General features: G+C 39.8%; 1 protein-coding gene across 13 annotated transcripts in view; it reads right to left on the reverse strand.

The window, feature by feature from the left end:
- The window catches only part of NEBL (nebulette), a 363,233-nt gene that overhangs the window by 96,980 nt on the left and 245,370 nt on the right, over nt 1-20,883 (reverse strand). For 7 of the 13 annotated variants that reach the window (XM_030321278.1, XM_030321273.1, XM_030321279.1 and 4 more), the window contains exons 1-4: nt 12,657-12,841; nt 12,494-12,565; nt 5,693-5,797; nt 3,940-4,050 (exon numbers count right to left, since the gene is read on the reverse strand). The exons of 2 other annotated variants lie outside the window; for them this stretch is intronic. In XM_030321278.1, the coding sequence (XP_030177138.1) occupies nt 3,940-4,050; nt 5,693-5,797; nt 12,494-12,565; nt 12,657-12,734 (366 nt within the window). In that variant the 5' untranslated portion in view covers nt 12,735-12,841. Of the gene's footprint in view, nt 1-3,939; nt 4,051-5,692; nt 5,798-12,493; nt 12,566-12,656; nt 12,842-15,146; nt 15,221-20,883 lie in introns of those variants that run through there. 4 more of the 13 variants (XM_030321277.2, XM_030321276.2, XM_030321275.2 and 1 more) reach the window with 2 other exon arrangements.

Consider the following 20,883-nt stretch of genomic DNA (forward strand, 5'->3'; position numbering starts at 1 on the left):
GAAGAGTTTAATGGGTGGCCAGGTCTATTAGGCCAAGAAGAAACTTTTATCAGATGTGTTTCTTCTTCTTAAATAAAAGGAGATAGCACGTACTATTTCCTTTTTTCTGGGTGCCTGGTTTAATTTGTATTACTTGTGACTTTATAAATATAACCAATGCAGCTGATCACTTAGTGGGTTATCATAGAAATGGCGAGTCATCAAGCACAATTTTAAAAAGAACGCTTTCTTTAAAAGGCTGTGTAATTTTCTCCCTGCAGCATTAAAAGTCATTTCATTTATAGCTGCCACTAAGCACCAGTTTAGAATTAAGATTACATCAAATTGGAGGCAGCCGAACTTTAATTTATCATATTAATTTTCATACTTAGAGTAGCTAATGGAAAATTATGTCAAGCCAATCAATTTTCCGATAAATTTGATTTCGTAGGATTTGTCATTATGGTGTGGCATCTCCCTAAATTAACACTGTTTTCTTCATACCTTGACAATTAAAGCCACTTTGGTACTGGATACCTAACTAATGGAGGACAACTTGCAATAGTCTTTTTTTTTTTTAATGTTTATTTATTTATTTCGAGAGAGCGAGAGAGAGAGAGAGAGAGAGAGAGAGAGCCAGGGAGGGGCAGAGAGACAGGGGGAGAGAGAGAGATTTCCAAGCAGGCTCTGCACTGTTAGCCAAGAGCCCGATGCAGGGCTTGATCCCACAAACCGTGAGATCGTGACCTGAGCCAAAACCAAGAGTTGGGTGCTTAGCTGACTGAGCCACCCAGGTGCCCCACTGTGTAATAGTCTTGTACACATATATATAAATATGTTTATAAAAGTAGTGTATACGTTTATCCTATACATTTGATGAGATAGTATATATTTATGTCACATATATACACGAGATCTGTATACATTTCTAACTTCCAGTAGATTTTAGAACTACTGTCTGGGTAAATGGCACTTCTAACCCCGCAGCATAGACACCTCGGAGGCTCCTGAGGCAGGACCCTGTAGCCACTACAGATAAAATGTAGGCTGTCAAACATCTCCTGAGTTCAGACACCTGAGTAGACTGTATTACTCCTGTGATAAGAGATTATTGAGCCTCTGCGTGAAAAAGCCCTGGTGAGAAGGATCTCACCATTCCATGGCATGGTCCATGCATTTCCAGAAACTTTCTTTGTGGTCTTCATTCATAAAATTTGTAAGGGGTGGGTGGGGAGGATATCTAATAAAATGGCATCCAAAACCCTCTACATCTTTCTCTCTTTTTTTTAAAGGTATTTCTTCCTCTTAGTCGTTTTCTATCAGGAGCATTAATCTAGCTAATCTCACCTTATTCTAGTTTGAATGAAAGCATCTGACAATGTCTGCAAATTGATTTTAACATAATATTTTGATCCAGTGTCCTAAGTTTAAGGAGACTTTTCATTAGAACCCAGAACACCATGAACTTCCAGAATCTGTCTAATACTCTAATTTAGCCTACCACAAATCCGATACTATCTGGACACAGTAAAAGGTTAGTTGTTTAATTTTTTCAGACACTGTCAAATAGTTTTACTTTCTTGCCAGTCTTACTACCCGGTAAGCACTGAGAACTTTAATTTTAACAACAATGAAACTGATTTACACAAATCTCAAGAAATGTGATTACATCACACTGACAGGTTATTACATTACATTATTCCATTGAAATAGATGCTTTATCCAGAATCCAGGGTTTTTCTTCCTCACAAGTTCAGTGATTAATTACAACAGTGGGCAGTGCTGGGGGCACATACATGTCTTTCCCAGGGTGCACACTCTCTATAACATGTGCTATGCATATAACACATGTTAACAATGTAAGTGACAACTTATTCTGGAGGGAAAAAAAAAAGATTCTACAATATACACTATGGATTATCTTTCACGTTAAGCTCTATGTTGCATGTGTTTATGTACTATAGCTCTGTTTCTGCCATAACAAGGTGAGAAAAGTTGTACATTTTCATAGCAGTGAAATATCAGATGTAAATATCAGATGTAAATATCAGATGTAGTCAGATGTAAATATCTGACAATGTTACCTTCCCAAGTATAAAACTAAGAATAGAATATTCCTGGGGCGCTCAGTCGGTTAAGCGTCCGACTTCGGCTCAGGTCATGATCTCGTGGTTCGTGTGCCCGAGCCCCGCGTCGGGCTCTGTGCTGACAGCTCAGGGCCTGGAGCCTGCTTCAGATTCTGTGTCTTCCTCTCTCTGCCCCTCTCCACTTGCACCCTGCCTTTCTCTCTCAAAAATAAACATAATTTTTTTAGAAAAAGAATATTCTTCCTCTCTTGTATAACTGTTGTTTGTCACATATCAAGTGTACTGATTTGCTTTACAGAATAGTCTGTATTATCGGTAAGTGGGTAGGTGATCAGATGTTGGCAAGGAAAAAAAGGGGGCACATTAGTCATGGTCAGCCATGCCAAACCCTGATATCATACATTTTTAGCCTCGTGTTGTGCAGCTGAGGTGCGCTTACTGCTAAGCTGAGTACACAGCAGACATTTAAATTTGTAATAATCAGGTACTTAGAAACGTTCTGCAAAAGATAACGATGTTCAGTCGTTTTCAAGAGCACTTTATTTTCAGACTATTTTTAAATTATCCTCTACTTTAAAAAGATTCCGAAGGAAGAAGTAAACTTTTTGAATACGAAAAACAGTGGTAAAAAGAGGTGATAACAGTGTGTGGTTAACAGCCCAGACCCTGGATCCACATTCATGCGCTGGCTTTGCCATTTATTGGCTGTGTGGTCTCAGGTAAGTTCCTTAGCTCCTCTGTTTCAGGTTCCACATCTCCGAAGTGAGACTCTCTCACAGAGTACGGTTATGGGGATTATGTGATGCAAATATATGTAAAATGCAGAGAACGGCCCCGGACACACAGTAAGCACATCTATGTGTTCACTATTATTTTTAACCTAAAATGTAGCATAAAGTTTACGTATGAACTATGTAAAAGGAAACATTTCCTTACCAAAGGAATCAACAAGTTCAACAAAATCCATTTTACAAGTATTTACTGAATATCCCCCCGTCTGCCAAGGAATATTCTAAGCTCGGGGGTAGAACAGAGAACAAGACATGTGAGGTCCCTGCTCTCATGTCACTTAGGGAACCAGGAACAGATTAATGAAGTTAAAACATTAAAAAAACAAACAAACTGCGCTATGAAGAAAACGAAACAGTAAGTGGGTGAGAGAGAGGTGAAATACTCTATTTTGAAGTTCTATTTTAAGAAATACAACAAATGAAATGCATTACATATTCCTTATGTCTTGATGTACAAAAGGGGGATTCAAAATGGGTTTATAGGATGACAGTCTTTAATTTCCCCTGCACCGTGCAACCACTGAAATGGCCACTTCCAGCTGAGGTACTCTACATGGAAACCGTAATCCACGGAAAAGGAAATTTAGGAACCACTTGCCTAACTGAGGAAGCACAGGCCTGTGGATTCTGAATTTAACCATTAACCCTTTAATATTTGCTCTAAGATTTCAACCTAAGTAAGCTGTCCTAATTAGATCAAACTTTGCTCTATTAAGAGTTGTGACTGGGATTAGGAAAAACAGCATCGGGTGATGACAAATTTGCCTGTCCTTTTCATGTTCTGTGACTCCACCAGTGACTCCTGACAGCACATCAATGAGCAGCTTCTAATTTTCATTCAGTATGTGAGACCCAAGATAAACAACCTTTTTGCTAAATATATTTAAATATACATTTTAAATATTTTAAATATTAATATATTTTAAGATACTAATTATATTAAGTTAAATTCATATATGTCTATGATTAATATATATAATTATATATAATAAATAATATATAATTATAAACATAATAAATATATATAATAAATATATACAATTTTATATATATATAATTATAACAATTTAGGAAAACCACACCTCACTCTGAAGCTGGGTAACTTCTCTTGCAAAGACACTATCAATTGTGGCTGGCATCTGCCTATACAGAGAATTGGAAAGATTCTTCTTAATGGCGCCTTTGTATTTTGCCTACAGAGGGGGAAAAAGGGAAAAAAAATAAGTATTACTTTTTTTTTTCACTGTGAATATTGAAAGAGAATAAAAGGCCACTTTCTTCAGAAACAGAATTAATTTAAAAACCCGAAGACCATTTGAACCTTAGATACTAGGCTGAAGAACATATTCCGAACAGAGATAAATCCAATGTATCGCGGAAAAAGCTTTAAATGAGACGCTCAAGGAAATAATGACTATTTTTCTATTTAAACCCGTGCACATTTCTAAAAGTAAATCTGTTTGTATATATTGAGAGTTTCAAATGTTTGATCAGCAAAGAAAAACATGAGAAAAATGAGACAAGTGAGCTATTCCAGAAAACACAAGTTGTGAGAGTGTACTGTCTAGAACCCGAATGCACAGTGTTCCTTTATTCGAATGTTTTTAACCTCCTTCTACCACGACTGCAGCAGAGATGGGGGGGGGCAGTGAGGGTGCTGTTTCTGTGCCTTCCCACCTCCAATCTGCACCATCTCTAAGTGATCCCAAACATTCATTACTCATAAAAAGAAAGACTCATTTCATTCACCGTCTCCCTCAGGAAGATTAGGTTCAAAGTAACACAACAGATTGTCCACTTCCTTTTTTTTTTTTTTTTTTTTTTCCTTTTTTCCTTGCTCTGCAGTTAACTCCTTCAGGAAAAAGAATCCATCAGGAATTAAAGACATCAAGAGAGTCTCTGCACCGGAGAAATAACAGCTAACACAAACAAACAAAACCACGTTTCTCCACACTCTATAGCTCCCACTCGGGGCTAGATTTGAGCGTGGGTTTATCAAGCGTAGACAAGGTGTAAACCTTGTGTTCTCACGACTCTTTGGAGTTGGGTGTTTAATAAAAGAAAATTTGCCAGTTCGCAAAATGTTTTCACGTGAGGGAAAATAATCCCAAGAACATCATGTTGATCTTTTTCCAACATAGCTGACGAAACACTAGAGGTCAGTCAATTACAATACGATTTCACTCATCCTCGTTTCACATTTATCTTTTCTAAGTGATCTAGTCACAGACTACAGAAATGCCTTCTCACAGATATCATTGTTAATAGTGCACTTTATAATGCAGAATAAACTGTAGCTTGAAATGCTCTCAGAAAGAGACTATATGATTTTTCAGCTGGAAAATGAATGGAGTGCATTTCTCACTCTGTGATTTCGTAAGTGTCTCTGTTGAACTGATCCTACTCAAAAATGGTTGAAATTGATTTAAAATTACTTACCAAAGATACTACATTGTATAGAATCAGCTGGTAAATTTTACTGATTTTCAAAATGATATTCAACAATTTATATCTAATACACCTCTCCGGAAATAAAATAATGGAACTTCTAAAACAATTTTTCCAGGACTTTCTACCTATTGAATAAAATCTTTCTTTTCAAGAGTAATCCTACATACATATGAAACAGCTGGAGTCAAAATAGAGACATATATAATAAAATATGTCAACCTTAGAGTTAATTGACATTGTGTGTAGAATTACATGATTATATAGATATTGCCAACATTCAGTGGTGCTCTCAAAACTATTGTTCTCTAATTTTAACGCATAGACTTTTATCTACACAAACAGGAAATGAAAATGCAAGCCATTCTGAACGTTTGGGTGCCTTACCTCAGAAATAAAAGCACCAATGTTTTTTACATGGTTTAGCATGGGCGTGTCAGGCACAAACGTACACTTGTCCTTAGACTTTTTATATTCTTCTTTATAATGAATCTAAAAGAGAGAATAACTGACATAAGACAAGAAAGAGGAAAAACCATTTGAATGGTCCTTCTTTGAACAGGAGAATGAGAATTACTTGAGAAAGCCCGTTTTCTGAAGGAAATACTCAAATGAGGAATAATGCTCGACACCAGCCAAATCACATACACAGGTATCTAACACAGACCTGCAAGGGTGATGAGACACAGGACAGAAAGACTATTGCTTAAGTAAGCATCCCGTTATCATCAAGGGTCACGTTGGTGGACTCCCGTTGACCGTGGGTCCTGTCTGCCCGGCTTGCTCAGCCTATTACCATACACTCCTCTTTTGTTCGACAGGTGTCCTAGCTTATCGTTACTTTCAAGCCCCTGACGACACTAAGCCTACAATCAAACAGAAACCTAGCTGCCTACCTCTAGGCTTAGAACAAGTAGCCATCGGGAGGGATGTAACCAATTAAGAAGGAGCGGCAGAAGCCAAAGAAGTGGAGGTTCCCGTTAGCATCATTCCGTGCTGGATTAGAGGAAGGGGCTCAAACTGTGGCCACAATGAGCTTCCTTTACTGATTAATTCTGCTCAAATCAAACTTACCGAATTTATGAGCACCCACAGGCCTCCCCAGCTGCCTCCCCTCCCCCGACAGGAGCAGACGGAGCCCTGAAAGCTTGCCACCTGGTGGAGGAGACCACTCCAGAATGCCACGGGCAGGCAGGTGCCCGAGACAAAGGCCAGAGAGGCTGAGCTGAGCACGCGCATCTGTGCTCTCACCCCCCGCAGTAAAATGAGTCAGTCCTTTCCCCTTAAGGAGGGGCCAGAATTGTCACTCTGCGGGTAGACCCTGCATGAACACATGAGCTGAAAAGAAGTCAGGATCTGTGGACAAGGCCCTGTCCGCCCTGTCACACCAGTTGCCACCCAATCTGAAAACTGGCGAGGCAAAATTTATGACTAGTTGAGAGGATGAAGGTAATTTGCTACAAGTTGCATCACCCTGTAATAAAGTCATGTTTGGCTACCCAACACTGTAAACGCTTTGGCTGAAAAACATGTCCCAGGTCAGATGATACATTACATGGTCTCCCTAATTAGAACCTAAAAGTGAAGTTCAGTTGAATACCTACCTGGTTCCTCAAGGACACGACTAACACTGCTTGCACATTAGCATTACCTAGAGATTTTCCCACATGTCAACCTGATGTGAGGGACGTAATTTGACCTGGGGTACGACCAGATATGAACATACTAAGTAAAGTTATTTCAAAATACCGTGTCTCACGGCTGCGACTCAGGTATCAGACGCCTACCGCATTAAACATTTGCTTTGTTCCTGAAATCAACATTGGAACATATTTATCTTATCTGAGCACTAAATTACCTTTTTTCTTCTCAGAGATTAGCCATAATTTTAGGTCTCTGCAAATCACCCTCCTCAGCCACCAGTAATTAAACCGTTAATGGCAGTATGATAAATAGTAGGCTATTTTGATCATAAGGAGAAAAAAAAAAAAAAGTAGCCCCGTTATATAATTAAGTGTGAGAGAAAAGAACCTATCATTAGGCTTAAGTTTGGCTCATTATTTTTATCTTTTGCCACCACATTCTTCACTGCAGTGGTATGCACTATGGCTACGGGCCTCCCGATAAGCTCTGACCTGAGCAGAATGTTCAGGACAAGCGCACAGGATAAGGGTGAAGTGCTTCCTTCCTTCACTGTGCAGGCAAATGGTTCAGTCTTAAGTGGGATCCCCGTTCCTTTCTTTGGTCTTTATTGAAAAGATACACACACACACACACACACACACACACACACACGGACACGTATGATTTGCTTATGGACACTCATATTGTACTTGTAGTGAATTTTACAACATGAGTGACAAGAAGCAAATGACTTAAAGTTTTATCTAAAGAATGTCACGTATTGTTAGCCTTCCTATACCGGGATCATGGAAAAAGCTAGACGAAAGGGAACTACACCTAGAAGGGACACAAAATCCTAGGGGAAATAAAATCACTGAGTCGACAGCTACTTCCTAATATGGCCATGGCCCCATTTATTGGCTAGATTGCCTATGCGACCCCTTTCTGTCCCAATAACAGAACTCAAATGTATTTATGAGAGTAGCCAGGCCCCTGTCTGAGTGTCAGGATGAATTGCTCTAAACCAGCCATGTTTTGCTCCCTCCCCTTGGCAAGTGAGCGGCCTCCCCCGGTGCCCAGCTCTGGCCAGGGGACATTTGTAGAAGTCTTCCCAGCAGTGTCCCTGGTGTCTCTGGAATAAAGGGGAGAGACCTCCTGGCACAATCCCTTGACATTTTGCTCGTCTACCTTCTTCCTTCCCCCGTCACAGGGATGCAACAGCAGTGGTGTCATCAGAAGGTCATCAAACTAATGATGACAAAGCAGAGGGAAAGGAACCTGAGAGACTGACAACATCCACTGTACCAAGACTGGACCCTTACCTCCAGGTGTCATTATGTGAAAATAAAAAACCGCACCTATTTGTTAAGCCTCTGTGCTAGGGTTTGCCTATTACTCGTGGCCATCTTGCACTCATAACCGAGATCCTGTGCAAGTTACTTTCCGGTTTTTTAAATTCATTTTAGGAAGAGAGAGTGAGCAGGGGGCAAAAGCAGAGGGAGAGAGAGAGAATGCCAAGCAGACTCCATGTTCAGTGATGAGCCTGCTGCAGGGCTCAATCCCACAGCCCTGGGACCATGACCTGAGCCACAGTCAAGAGTCGGATGCTCAACCGACTGAAGCACTCAGGCGCCCCCATCCAAGTTCCTTTCTAATTGAGGGGGGGAAAGGTGGGAAAAGTTGATGACTTAATAATCAATAAGATACCCCAAGTATTTAGCTTCTGCTCTGACCATGCCCAGGAATCCTGCCATGTCTCAACTACAATTAGAGTTAAATCTGTTCACTTAGCCCAGTCTGTTGGTATGAGGTTAGCTAATGGCTGAACGTGGATGACAAATGTAGAAATGTCCGAGGATATTTCCTTGTTAAGGCGCTCAACCAAAAGTACAGACAAAGTCTTTTCTCACATGGAACCATATTGGCTAAATGCAGCAAACCCTGGAAGAAAGAACTGTGGCCCCATCACTGTGAGGTAGGAGGGGTGGGGGGCACTCATAAGCAAATCTGCCGTCCCAGACTCTCTTCACACAGTCGGGGCTCTCTCTGGAGGGGTAGCCACGGAATCTAGTGTTTTCAGCGCTGGAAGGATTTACCCACAACAAACAATGCTCAGTTGCCTGGAAAATGTTCTTTCTGCTGCCATGCAAGTGAACACCCTCGGAAGGTTTGAACCAAAACACTGAGTCACAGGCTTTGTGCAGATGTGGCTGCGCTCGCTCAGCAGAAACTCTTGCTGCCTAATTTGCAAGAAAGGTACCAAAACATCCCCTTTAACCTAGTATTTTTTTATGACCACCTCACAAAAGGCCACTAGATCAATGATTCTGACGGCTCAATAGCCAGGTTTGACAGGTTTGACGTATTCAAAGAATTCATTGGATCGTTGACTAACAGGCCTAGAGAGAGAGAATGAGAGAGGGAATATCTGGAGAAATAAAAAGCATTACATAGTTAACAGAAAAACAAAAGAGGTGGCCTCAGAGGACCAGGTGTCTTTAAGATTGGGAAGTGAGTTCCATAGAGGGAAACTGTACAATATGAGCAGGGCAAGTGAAAGGCAGAAACTAGGTGGAACCAAAAACCAAACTGAAAAACGGCCTCACACTTTATTCACACAGTGAATGAAGTGGCTGTTTCGTAATATACCTTACTTTTTAACCAAACTTCTAAAAACTAGAACTTTTGCTTGGGCCAGAAAGTGTACCTTAAAATTTGTTTTTCAAAAATGATTGTCCAAACTCCTCTTTTCATTTTTGTTTCAGAAGCAAAAGAAGTAGGAGCACCCGGGTGGCTCAGTCAGTTAAGCGTCAGACTTCGGCTCAGGTCGTGATCTCGCAGTTCGTGAGTTCGAGCCCCGCACCGGGCTCTATGCTGACAGCTTGGAGCCTGGAGCCTGCTTTGGATTCTGTGTCTCCCTCTCTCTCTGCCCCTCCCCACCTCTCAAAAGTAAAAATAAATAGAAAAAAAAAAAAAAAGAAGTAACTGTTCAGATGATTCCTTGGTAAATATATAAATTCCAAAAATTAAGCCAGTATCTTAAGACACACAGAATTCTATTTTGAAACAAAATGTGAACATGTACACAGATATAAATTAGGCCACAGTCTATGATCTAAATATGTAAGTAATAAAGATATTCTGCTATGCCGCACAGATCTATGATATACAAAAATTACGGCCACATGTTTGATTTCTCCTGCATGGAAGTGAAATACCATGGCTATGGCTTTTGCAAAATGATAAAAGCCATGCCCCTCACCATCAGGTTGGTTTAAAAGTCACTGAAAAATGGGGCACCTGGGTGGCTCAGTCAGTGAGGCGTCTGACTCTTGGTTTTGGCTCAGGTCATGATCTTGTGGTTTCATGAGTTCGAGCCCCCGTGTGGGGCTCTGTGCTGACAGTGAGGAGGCTGCTTGGGATGCCCCTCCCCCACTCGCACTGTCTCTGTCTTTCTCAAATAAATGAACTTTAAAAAAATAAATAGGGATAAATAAAATAAAATAAAATTATAAATAAATAAACAAACAAATAAATAAATAAATAAATAAATAAATAGGGGCGCCTGGGTGGCTTAGTTGGTTAAGCGTCCAACTTCAGTCAGGTCACGATCTCACGGTCCGTGAGTTCGAGCCCCACGTCGGGCTCCGTGCCGACAGCTCAGAGCCTGGAGCCTGCTTCGGATTCTGTGTCTCCCTCTCTCCCTGCTCCTGCCCCACTCATGCTCTGCTTCGTTCTCCTTCAAAAATAAATAACATTAAAAAAAAATTTTAAAAACAAAAATAAATAAATAAAGAGTCACTGAGAAATCATCTCATCCAAAATAACTCCAATAAAATCACCTGCTAACTGAAGTTGCCACTTCCGTGCCAACGGTTTATATAATTTAGCTCATCCACAATTCTGTTTTAATAAAAAACATAACAATGCTGGAAGATGTACTGTTTCCAGAGTTCTGGAACTTAGGGTTTTCAGTGGTAGCATTACTATCAGCAATACTAGAGTAATAAATAAGAGTAAAACTAAGATAAACTTTGCACGGAAATCCACAGTGAGAGAAAGCACAGCAGAGTAGCTAAGGCCCAAAGGGCTTTGTGTTTACTCCTTGTCCCCGCTGCTTAACTGTGTGACCCAGCAAGACATGAACCTCTCTGAGCCTTCGTTTCTTCACCTCAAAAGTGAGAAAAACGATGGAATCTACGTCAGACGCCGCTGTGCCTGTCACTCAGTATATCTTAACTAGGCTGATGGATTCGTTGTTGTCATCATTTTATCATTCTTACGGTTTACGAGGAACTGTCACACGCAGTAGCTTAGGACTATTAAGTAATAGCACAAAGAAATACTCCATTTAAAATCCAATTACGTTACACGTCAAATATATGGAAGTCGTATGATTCCCACCATCCTCTGGCCCTTTCTGACCAACCACAGGGAGTCAGAGTTATATCTAAAATGGGACAGAATGGATACAGACATAAATTTACAGACTCAGGAGTTAATAACAGCTAACATCTCTTGAGTGCATACAATGTTCCAGACAGTTCACTAAACATTTCAGACGCGTTACCATGACCTAATCGTACCGTAATAGATGGTGTCCTTGAGGAACTGAGCCCAGTCAGCCCAGACCCTGCCGGCACACTACCCCACTTCCCTGGATTGACCGCCTTTGAAAACAAACATTTGCAAATATTCTGATCGCTTTGCTCATTCACTACCACGGAAATGGCCAGTATTGGGCTCGCTTCTCTACAGCCCCAGGCACCTATTCACCTCTGTACTAGCAAATAGTTGACAATCGTTTTAATGAGGATCTAAATGCTCTTCCCTGGTGAGCAACCCTTTTTCCTTGGGCTTCTAGAATTCTAGCTTCCATATTTACCGGTTTGCCAATACATAATCACGTGTGTGTTAAATAATTCTACAATCCTAAGATTCCCTGGAGATATAATAGAAGCTGATCTCAGTTAATGAAAAGAGTCACAAGAAAAATGCTTCTTTTTACTCATACCATCATCATCTAGTTCACGGTTCTTAACATGCCGCTCGGTAATCCATAAATCCAAAATTGTAAATGCACACTATGTACATACAAGTATATATATGGTTTGTTTTCCTGGTTTGGAAATAGTTTAGAAAACTATTGCATTTATCAAAGCCCTCAAAAAAATCCCCAAAATGTTTTCTAAACCTCCATTCATTTAGACAGAGATCCTCCCGAAACAAATTACACCACCGTACAAACTAAGAAGGCTTTGGGGTTCGCACAAGGAAAGTGCTCTGAAATTCAATGCTTTATGATTTCATGCCAGAGTGACAATGAAATTCATAAGGGACAGCATTCTGGATTAGGAACACAGACACCTGCTCCCTACAGAAATTCTCTGAACAGGTGACCTTGAAGGAATCAGCGAAAACTTCTGGACTTAGTTTCTATGATCTGAAAAACAATTGTGTTTTAACAGAGGACTTCAATGTTTTGTCCCCAACTCGATGATTCTGTGACATAATAGTGCCATACACACAGCGCAAAGGAAGACAAAAATTACTTAAGCCACTTACGTCACTAATGAGTTTGGTGCATTTTTTGGCCAATTCCATGCTGAGGTCTTCAATCACAGGCTTAAAGAATACCTGTCCAGAAAAACAAGGAAAGGAGACATTTTTTCTAACGATCAACTTTGAGGAACAAATACCCTTCCTCGGCAGATGCCTTCCTACTCACCGTGTCTTCATTTTCTTCTTCCCCTGTTTTTTCCTCTTCAGCTTCATCATTTACATCCTCAAATACAGGGACCCCCATTTTTACTTTTTACATCTAGAGATGCTTTGTTTTGTTTTGTTTTTCTAATTCACTAGGACAGCCCCTTTTTCTGTACTTCAGCACCCTTGAGACCTTGGAGTCTCCGGTGTTCGGGCAGAAATGTCCTTGCCCAGGCCTCGTCCCAATTTAGCTTACACTTCACTCTCCTTATCACAAACGCATGTGAGTGGATAGAACAGGATTGCGGAGGTCGGCCAGGGCCAGCCTCTCAAGTGGAAATACCACTTTAACAGGCAAAATTCGGCTTCGTAACCTTTTAAAGTCAACATTCTTTAAACTTGGAAAGGAATCCGAAAGAGACCATTTATTTCTATTTCGACAATTTAATGCATTCATACAATAGTTTGAAAGAGACTTAACGATCTTTTTCTGGGAACACAACTCAGCTATAACACTCCAGATAGCACAGTCAAAAGCCTGTTATCTCGAAGATTTCTCGACTCCATCTAAATAAAGCTTTCACTGGAATATCAGACATAGCTCTCGTTTGGTATAGTGAATCTGGATCATTCAAACTCATTTCATTAACCTAAGTTAATTTTTTATGAGACAAACACATACTTCTCACATTCTAAAAAGTACTAGCTTTAAATTAGCTGATTAAAGGCTAGTAATTTATTATGAAAAGCCCTTTGAACCACTTCAAAGAATCTATTCTGAGTTAATTATGACCGTTAATCTTATATTGCTATTGTATTATTTTAATTGTAAACATCATTAAACATAAGAAGTCGCAGTTAACATGGGTTGATATATCATTTAAGAATTCTAGAAACATCATTGTTTCAAAAACATAATAATCGTGCTCCTCCAATTCAGCCCATTGTGTCAATTTTTACAAATTCACCAGTTTTTATATTATAAAATATTCACTTTTTATATATTCCTCAATATATTCCTTTTTAAATATTCACAATTTATATATTCCTCAATGCTTGGAAAAGTTTGGAAAAAATAAATTATAATGGTATTTATAATGTGGTGTCATCAATTATATAATTAAAAATATATTTCTCAAAAAAAATCTTTATTGTCAATTTAGGCAATCCTAAGGCTCTATACAACTCATAATTTATCATTTTGATTATTCAAATTCTAGGGTAAATTAAGTTTCACAAAACCATAACATAACAGTGTTGGACATAAAAAAAAAAAAAAAAAACTCAGGGTGTATAATGAAATCAATTATAAAATACAACTTAATTCAAAATATATTATTCTAAGTAGCCAAGTATAATGCTATTTTCTCTTGATATCATATCTAGTTTTCAATTTTCTTCAAGAAATTGCTTTACCTAAACTAAAAATTCTGACATGAAATATATCCTAAACAGCCATCATGTATAGATTATTCCTCGAATTGTCTTCCACGAGGCTAAAGTTCCACAAAATACTCTGGAGAAGAAAGGGGTTTTCTTACACAAATGTGCTTGGAAAAACCTGTATTCTAATTTCTACCCCTATCACTTGGAGATCCACATGGCATAATGACAAATCAGAAACTCCCAAGAAGACCCACAACGAAAAACACTATTTAGCTCTCCTTAATCCAGCATTTCTGAAACATGAAATCCTATTCATCTAATCTAATCTAATCTAATCTAATCTACCTACTTACCTACCTACTTATTTTTTAATGATGCCCAAGCTCCAGAAAACTAACATTCTTCTGTGAAGTATTTCTTAGGGAAACATTATCCTACTCTGAAAAAACAAAAATGTTGTATTCTAGAATAGTTGTTTGTCTTTTCACAAATTGGTTTTTTTATTTTATTTTTATTTATTTTTGGGAAAGAAACAGAAAGCAAGTTGGGGGGGGGGGGTGGCAAGAGAGAAAGAGACCGAATCCCAAGCAGGCTCCAAGCTGTCAGCACAGGGTCTGATGCGGGGATCGAACTCACAAACTGTGAGATCATGACCTGAGCTGAAATCAAGAGTCGGACGCTTAACCGATTGAGCCACCCAGGCGTACCCTGAAATGATTTTTAGATACAGGCTAAGTTAATGGCATCACATATCCTGCTTACTAGCAAAATGCCAAAAAGAAGTCCCCCAGGACCGATGAATTTGGAAACCTTTACTTTTAAAATAACAACTCTGTTATTTTAAACATGGCTGTGTAGAGAATTCGACAAGGAAATTCTCTGTGTGTTAGATTTGTTCCGTAAAGGAGCAGAATGTGTGAACTCTGTTTCTCTCAAGTCTTCTGCCAAAAGACTGTTCTAATATTCCATAGAAGATCTATTACATTATCTTTATTTGGAAAAGGGGAAGAGCAATTTCTATGAGCTTTGCTAACAAACTTCTAGAAGTGTAGGGAGAACATCCTGCCAGAGCTACTTAAGATGACTTGTGTTGTTCACAGTGACATCCATTCCCCACGCAAATTACCTTCAGTGGACTTCAGCGGCTGCTATTTTCTCATTTCCCATCGTGTAATAAGTTCTTATTGACTCTCCGCTGTGCTGGAAGAAAATAATTTGTTGAGATTACGCACAGAAGTTTTGAAAGCAAAACCAAACACCATATGCAATGTAAACACAAATTTTCCATTTGAGATTTTAGAGTCAGAATTTTAAAGCCACAGGGATCCTGAAGAAATCAATGTTACTAAAAGCTCGCTCTTTTTTTTTTTCTTAATGTTTTTATTTATTTTTGAGACAGAGAGAGACAGAGCATGAGCAGGGAAGGGGCAGACAGAGAAGGAGACACAGAATCCGAAGCAGGCTCCAGGCTCTGAGCCATCAGCACAGAGCTCGATATGGGGCTCGAACTCACAGACTGTGAGATCATGACCTGAGCCGAAGTCGGATGCTCAACCGACTGAGCCACCCAGTCGCCCCAAAAAGCTCGCTCTTTTACAGAGGACAAAATGAAGATCAAGAGAAATTAATTATCTGTCTCATTCACAGAGGTATTCAATGGAACACCGGGACCAGAACTCACTGGAGCTTTGTTCTTTCATTCAACTAAGGGCTGCCATGCCAGGCACTGTGCTTGGTGCTAGGGATGCAATGATGAGTAAAGCATTCTCTGTGCTAAGATAAGGCAGGAAATTAAAAAAAAAAAAAAAAACTATTATTTATAACATGCTAGATGACCTCCCTCCTCAATGGATTCTTTGGCATGCAACATACATTATTCCTGTTGATTGCATGTATCTTTTTTTCCCTTTCACCTGTAACTATAATATAAAATTCATGTAGTTTTCTTTAAAACATTTTAAGCACCTGGGTGGCTCAACAAGTCAAGAAACCGACTTCGGCTCAGGTCATGATCTCGCAGTTCATGAGACAGAGCCCTGCGTCAGGCTCTGTGCTGACAGCTCGGAGCCTGGAGCCTGCTTCAGATTCTGTGTCTCCCTCTCTCTGCCCCTTCCCTGATCACTCACTGCTCTGTCTCTGTGCCCCCTCCCCCCCCCCGCCAACCTGCTCACGCTCCATGTCTCTCCCCACCTCTCTCTCTAAGAGTAAACATTAAAAAAAAAAATTTTAATAATTTTTTTTTTAAATAAAGCCTTGCACTTTATCACAGCAAAGCTCTGTTGTCAATAGCTCCCAAACGTGACTTGGGGAATAAGAAGAAAGTTCTTCATAGATAGCTATCATGTTTCAAAATTCCCTATTGTCCTCTTTTTCTTTTTTTTCAACCAAGTTAAATGTTGTGTTTTAATATATGTTTTCACCTTGGGACACCCCAAGAAGGGAGTGTCTGAAACACCGCTAATCCCTTTTACTTATCGTGTACTTCATTTACGTTGCCTACCTTTTACGTTAGTGCTCTCTCCATGCCCTGATACAGAATGAGAGCAATGTGGGGATCACACTGTCTCTGGCAAGGCCCTCTACTTCCCCAGGTCTGGCTCTCCCACACCCTCTAAGGCAAATTTTTTAATCCCTCTCCACCCTAATTCTCCATAGTTAACGCGAAAAACCAAATTGCCAGAAGTTCACAAAAGCAAAGCAGTTTAAAAATAGCAAAGCCCCTTACAAACACAAGATTTGTCAACTATCCAACAAAGGCACACAGCTGCAGGAAAAGCACTCGGTACGAAAGGGTCTTCTCGTTTGAAAGGGTAAGACTCTATCACATCAATATGTTTTTAAAGGCCAGAGGGGCATCGTCCAGCCTCACAGCCTAAAGATATGAGCTAACTTGCATGGTACAATACAGAAGTCCTGAATCTGGTTAGAGTTTGATGCAAGCAAATGTGTTTCCATGGCAACTTCCAAGTCCCATGGGTGATTCAGGTCTCTGGGGACAGAGCCCCTGGCCAAGGAGACTCTTGTGTTTCATCACCGGCCATGCAGTGCTTTGACTGCTATCAGTATTCTGGTCACATGCAATAAGGATCTCCCAGAATGTGACAAACGTTTCATACTTAGTTCACTTTTTCCTCTTTTCTTTATAGTGATAGGACACGTGCTTTTCGCCAACACGGTGATGAGTGGGGCTTGCAAATGAAAATCCGTCATAATTAAAATGGAGGTGCAGTTCTGAGTGGAGGAAAACTTACAGAGATCAACTGAATTTTTCCGCTTTAAGAATTAATTCAACATGTCTTATTACAAAATATTCTCCCTGAATGGTTCGGTCAGAGAGGAATTGGTTCATCTGACTTGTCCGCCTGTGTTCGCAGTCCATTAGATACTCATTTTCGGTTGCCTGGGTTTTCTGTTTTGTTTCGTTTTGTTTTGTTTTTATGACTATCCCCCCAGAAGGTTCTTGCTTCTCGGCGGAATCCCTGGTCACTTCGCATTTGCCTCGCATATTTCCTCATTGTTTGGCATCTGTCCAGAAGAGAACTTTACTAAAAGACGAGGGTCTGAAATCGTCTCTTCATACAAGAAACGTAAATTCTCTGGGCACCAAGGTGGCTCAGTCAGGTAAGCGTCTGACTTCAGCTCAGGTCATGATCTCACAGCTCAAGAGTTCAAGTCCCAAGTCGAGTCGGTGCTGACAGTTCAGAGCCTGGAGCTTCCTTCAGATTCTGTCCCTCCCTCTCTCTCTGCCCCTCTCCCACTCGCTCTGTCTCTCTCTGTCTCTCTCAAAAGTAAATAAAAACATTTAAAAAAATTTTTAAAAGACATGTAAACTCTCTTGGGCAATTTGTCTTCTTTACAAAAAGAGAAGAGCTCTGTTTTAACATTAGCCCACTCTATTTTTACAATTTACATTCATTAAGACCATCTTCTCCTTTTTAATGGCCATTTCATTACTGTTTGTTAATTAGAAATCAAAAGAACACAAAGCAACCTGAATAATTGTCACCGTTACTAATTACGCCATTAAAATAAGATTTAATAGAGTCGGCTTTTTTGGATTCATATTCCTGCTTTCACAAATAGGCTACTCACAAATGAGAGCTATGTATCTACACTCGTATTGGAGGAGGAGGAAAACAGGAAGCCGCAAACCATTTTTGCACAATGTCCGGGCTGGGTGTAGTTGGAATGCCAAAAATCAAAAGTTATCTATTCTTCTAAACGTATTGACTGGGAACGGGGCCGGGCTATTCTCATTCAGAGTCGACATTAACACAAGCATCCCGTGAACTGAAGGACTTTGGTTTAATTCACTGCTTCCTTGAGACATTAGTTCAGTATGAACCACAGTGAATCTAGCTAATCATGCGATCACTTGCACAAGCCTTTCCGCTGAGAGAAGCTCGAGGTGTGAGTGGCCCCTGTGTGGCTTGTGACCAGAACCAAAGAGTCCCACATAAATACCTTGCCTGTCCCCAAAAGTATCTCTTTCCTAGAATTTGGTGTGAGCTGTGTCAGGAAAAATTGTGAAAGACTTGGGAAGTGGCACACACTCACACAAATTACCTCCTGTGTTATCTAGTGTTACCTTCTGGCTAATTTGGCCTTTCTCTGTCTTTGAACTGCTTTACAGCGGCATAAAATGTTAAAAACCGATAACAATGCTAATGATGCTTTATCCATGCAAATGCAAATTAATTGTGTCCTGGGGAAAAGCAATTGATTATCGCCTTGTCAATAGAGCCTTTTTGCATTTATTTGTAAATTCATTTCAGCATCCCTGTATTACTCGTATTTGTGCATTCTTCAAATGTACCTTTGACCCAGTCTTACCCTCTTGCTGGTGCCCTCATTAATCAATGAGTTAAAATCTCTTAAATGTGTTCATCTTACGTTTCATGAGAATCATGATTTCACCATTTAAAAAAAATATATATCCTTTAACAGATGCAAATGATTTAATCATCCTCGTTGCTTTCTTTTAACATTTGCAAAACTAGAAAGGGAGAAGGTATACTGCTGATTGGCTAAAGCCCTTCTCTCAATTGTGAAATATAGCTGTAACAATTTTGGGTGTTTATTGAAATTAGCTTTTTGTTTTGTTTTGTTTTGAGGTCTGATCTCGCTCGACTATTGGCAAATGCCACATGTGTACTTGTATATATGTACATTCACACCACACACACACACACACACACACACACACACACCATGCATATGCACTAGAGTAGAGTTAATTCACCACAGCTGCTAGTTCCCTCTTGAAAAGCATACAAGGCTTCAATAAATGCAAAGTCTTAATTATTTCTCACATCTGGAAAAACTTGAATATGAGAGTGGATTTATTGAAGAAGCTCTTTGCTTGGCTGTCAACACCATATCAAGAGCCAGAGAGAGAGTGTGGGGTTGGATCACTGTTGGCAATTCTTTAACTCTTCGGAGATAGATGTTCTACCAATTAATTTATAACATGTCCGAAGCAGGAACACGATTTATGAAAACACAGTAAAGTAAATGATTTCCTAGTCGTTTATGGAGAAAAGCCGTTTTTGTCATGTTTTCAGGGCGGAAATCATGCATTACAATGTGGAAATAATAAGGAAATCCTTAAATCCTAGGAATAAAGGGGAAGGCTTTGGGGTTGTAGATTAAAAAACAGCCAACAGAACAATAATTTACATAAACACACGCAAAACTAGACAATTTGGCCCTTTTGGAGATAGTGGAATAATGTTCCTAAAAGGGGAGTAGGGGAGTTACATGAGATCATAACAAGGAGATTTAGTAGAAGCCAAGGAATGGACAGATCCCTCCTTAGGGAGGATATTTAAGCCAGAATTAGGCAAAGTGATGGGGTTTAGGGAATGTATCCAAAGAGCATTTGCAAAGACCCAGAGACAAGAGTTGAAGGAACCAAAAGTTCAATGTCACCGGAGAATACAGTGGGAAGAGCTGAGGGTAGGAACAGGAGACCTCAGGGGAGAGACTGACAAGAGTACCTGGGCGGAAATCACTTACCTTAACACAAGAAGCTTAAACCAGTTTGAAGCATGAACCGTTTACAAAGAACACAGTTCCTGGTCAATTAACAGCAGAAACAGCACCTTCACAGCCACTCTAGCCCCTTCATATGCCTCAAATTTAATTTCTACCCCTTCATTTTACCGTGAGTCAAGTGAAATATTCTGTGTATCTGGAATTTACGAAAATTCATAGTGAAGAAATCTCTCCCAGGCTTACTAGTTTAATGAAGAAAAATATTAAGGGAAATATATTTGTGTTATATACACCCCCAATTAAATGGAATTTATGTTAAAGGTGTTTATAATACAAATTTCATACTTCCACATTTCTTTTTTTAATGTTTATTTATTTATTTTGAGAGAGAGAGAGAGAGAGAGACCATGAGGAGGGGAGGGGCAGAGAGAGAGGGAGGGTGAGAGACAACCCAAGCAGTCTCCCTGCTCAGCACAGAGCCTGACATGGGACTCAGTCTCACGAACCGTGAGATCACGGCCTGAGACAAAATCAAGAGTCAGACGTTCAACCGACTCAGCCACCCAGGCGCTCCATATTTCCACATCTCCACAATTTCAAGTTTATTATTGGAATGCACCTCTTTTTCTTCCTTTTTCCTAAACAAGTCATACCAATGTTTCTACTTAAACCTTAAGTATCCAATTACCGTACCTACATTCACTAAGGCTTTGTTTTATCGTGAAATCGTGATTTCATCCTAGTTTTAAGCCAGGGAAAACAACACAAGTGATTCTCACAAGTTCAGAACTTGTGAAGCATTAATTCCTGCATCTTATTCCAACTGTTTCCACGGAGTTTCTTCATGTATAATGCAAAATATAATA

This window comes from Lynx canadensis, chromosome B4, assembly GCF_007474595.2.
Source record: "Lynx canadensis isolate LIC74 chromosome B4, mLynCan4.pri.v2, whole genome shotgun sequence".
In the NCBI taxonomy this organism is placed as follows: Eukaryota; Metazoa; Chordata; class Mammalia; order Carnivora; family Felidae; genus Lynx; species Lynx canadensis.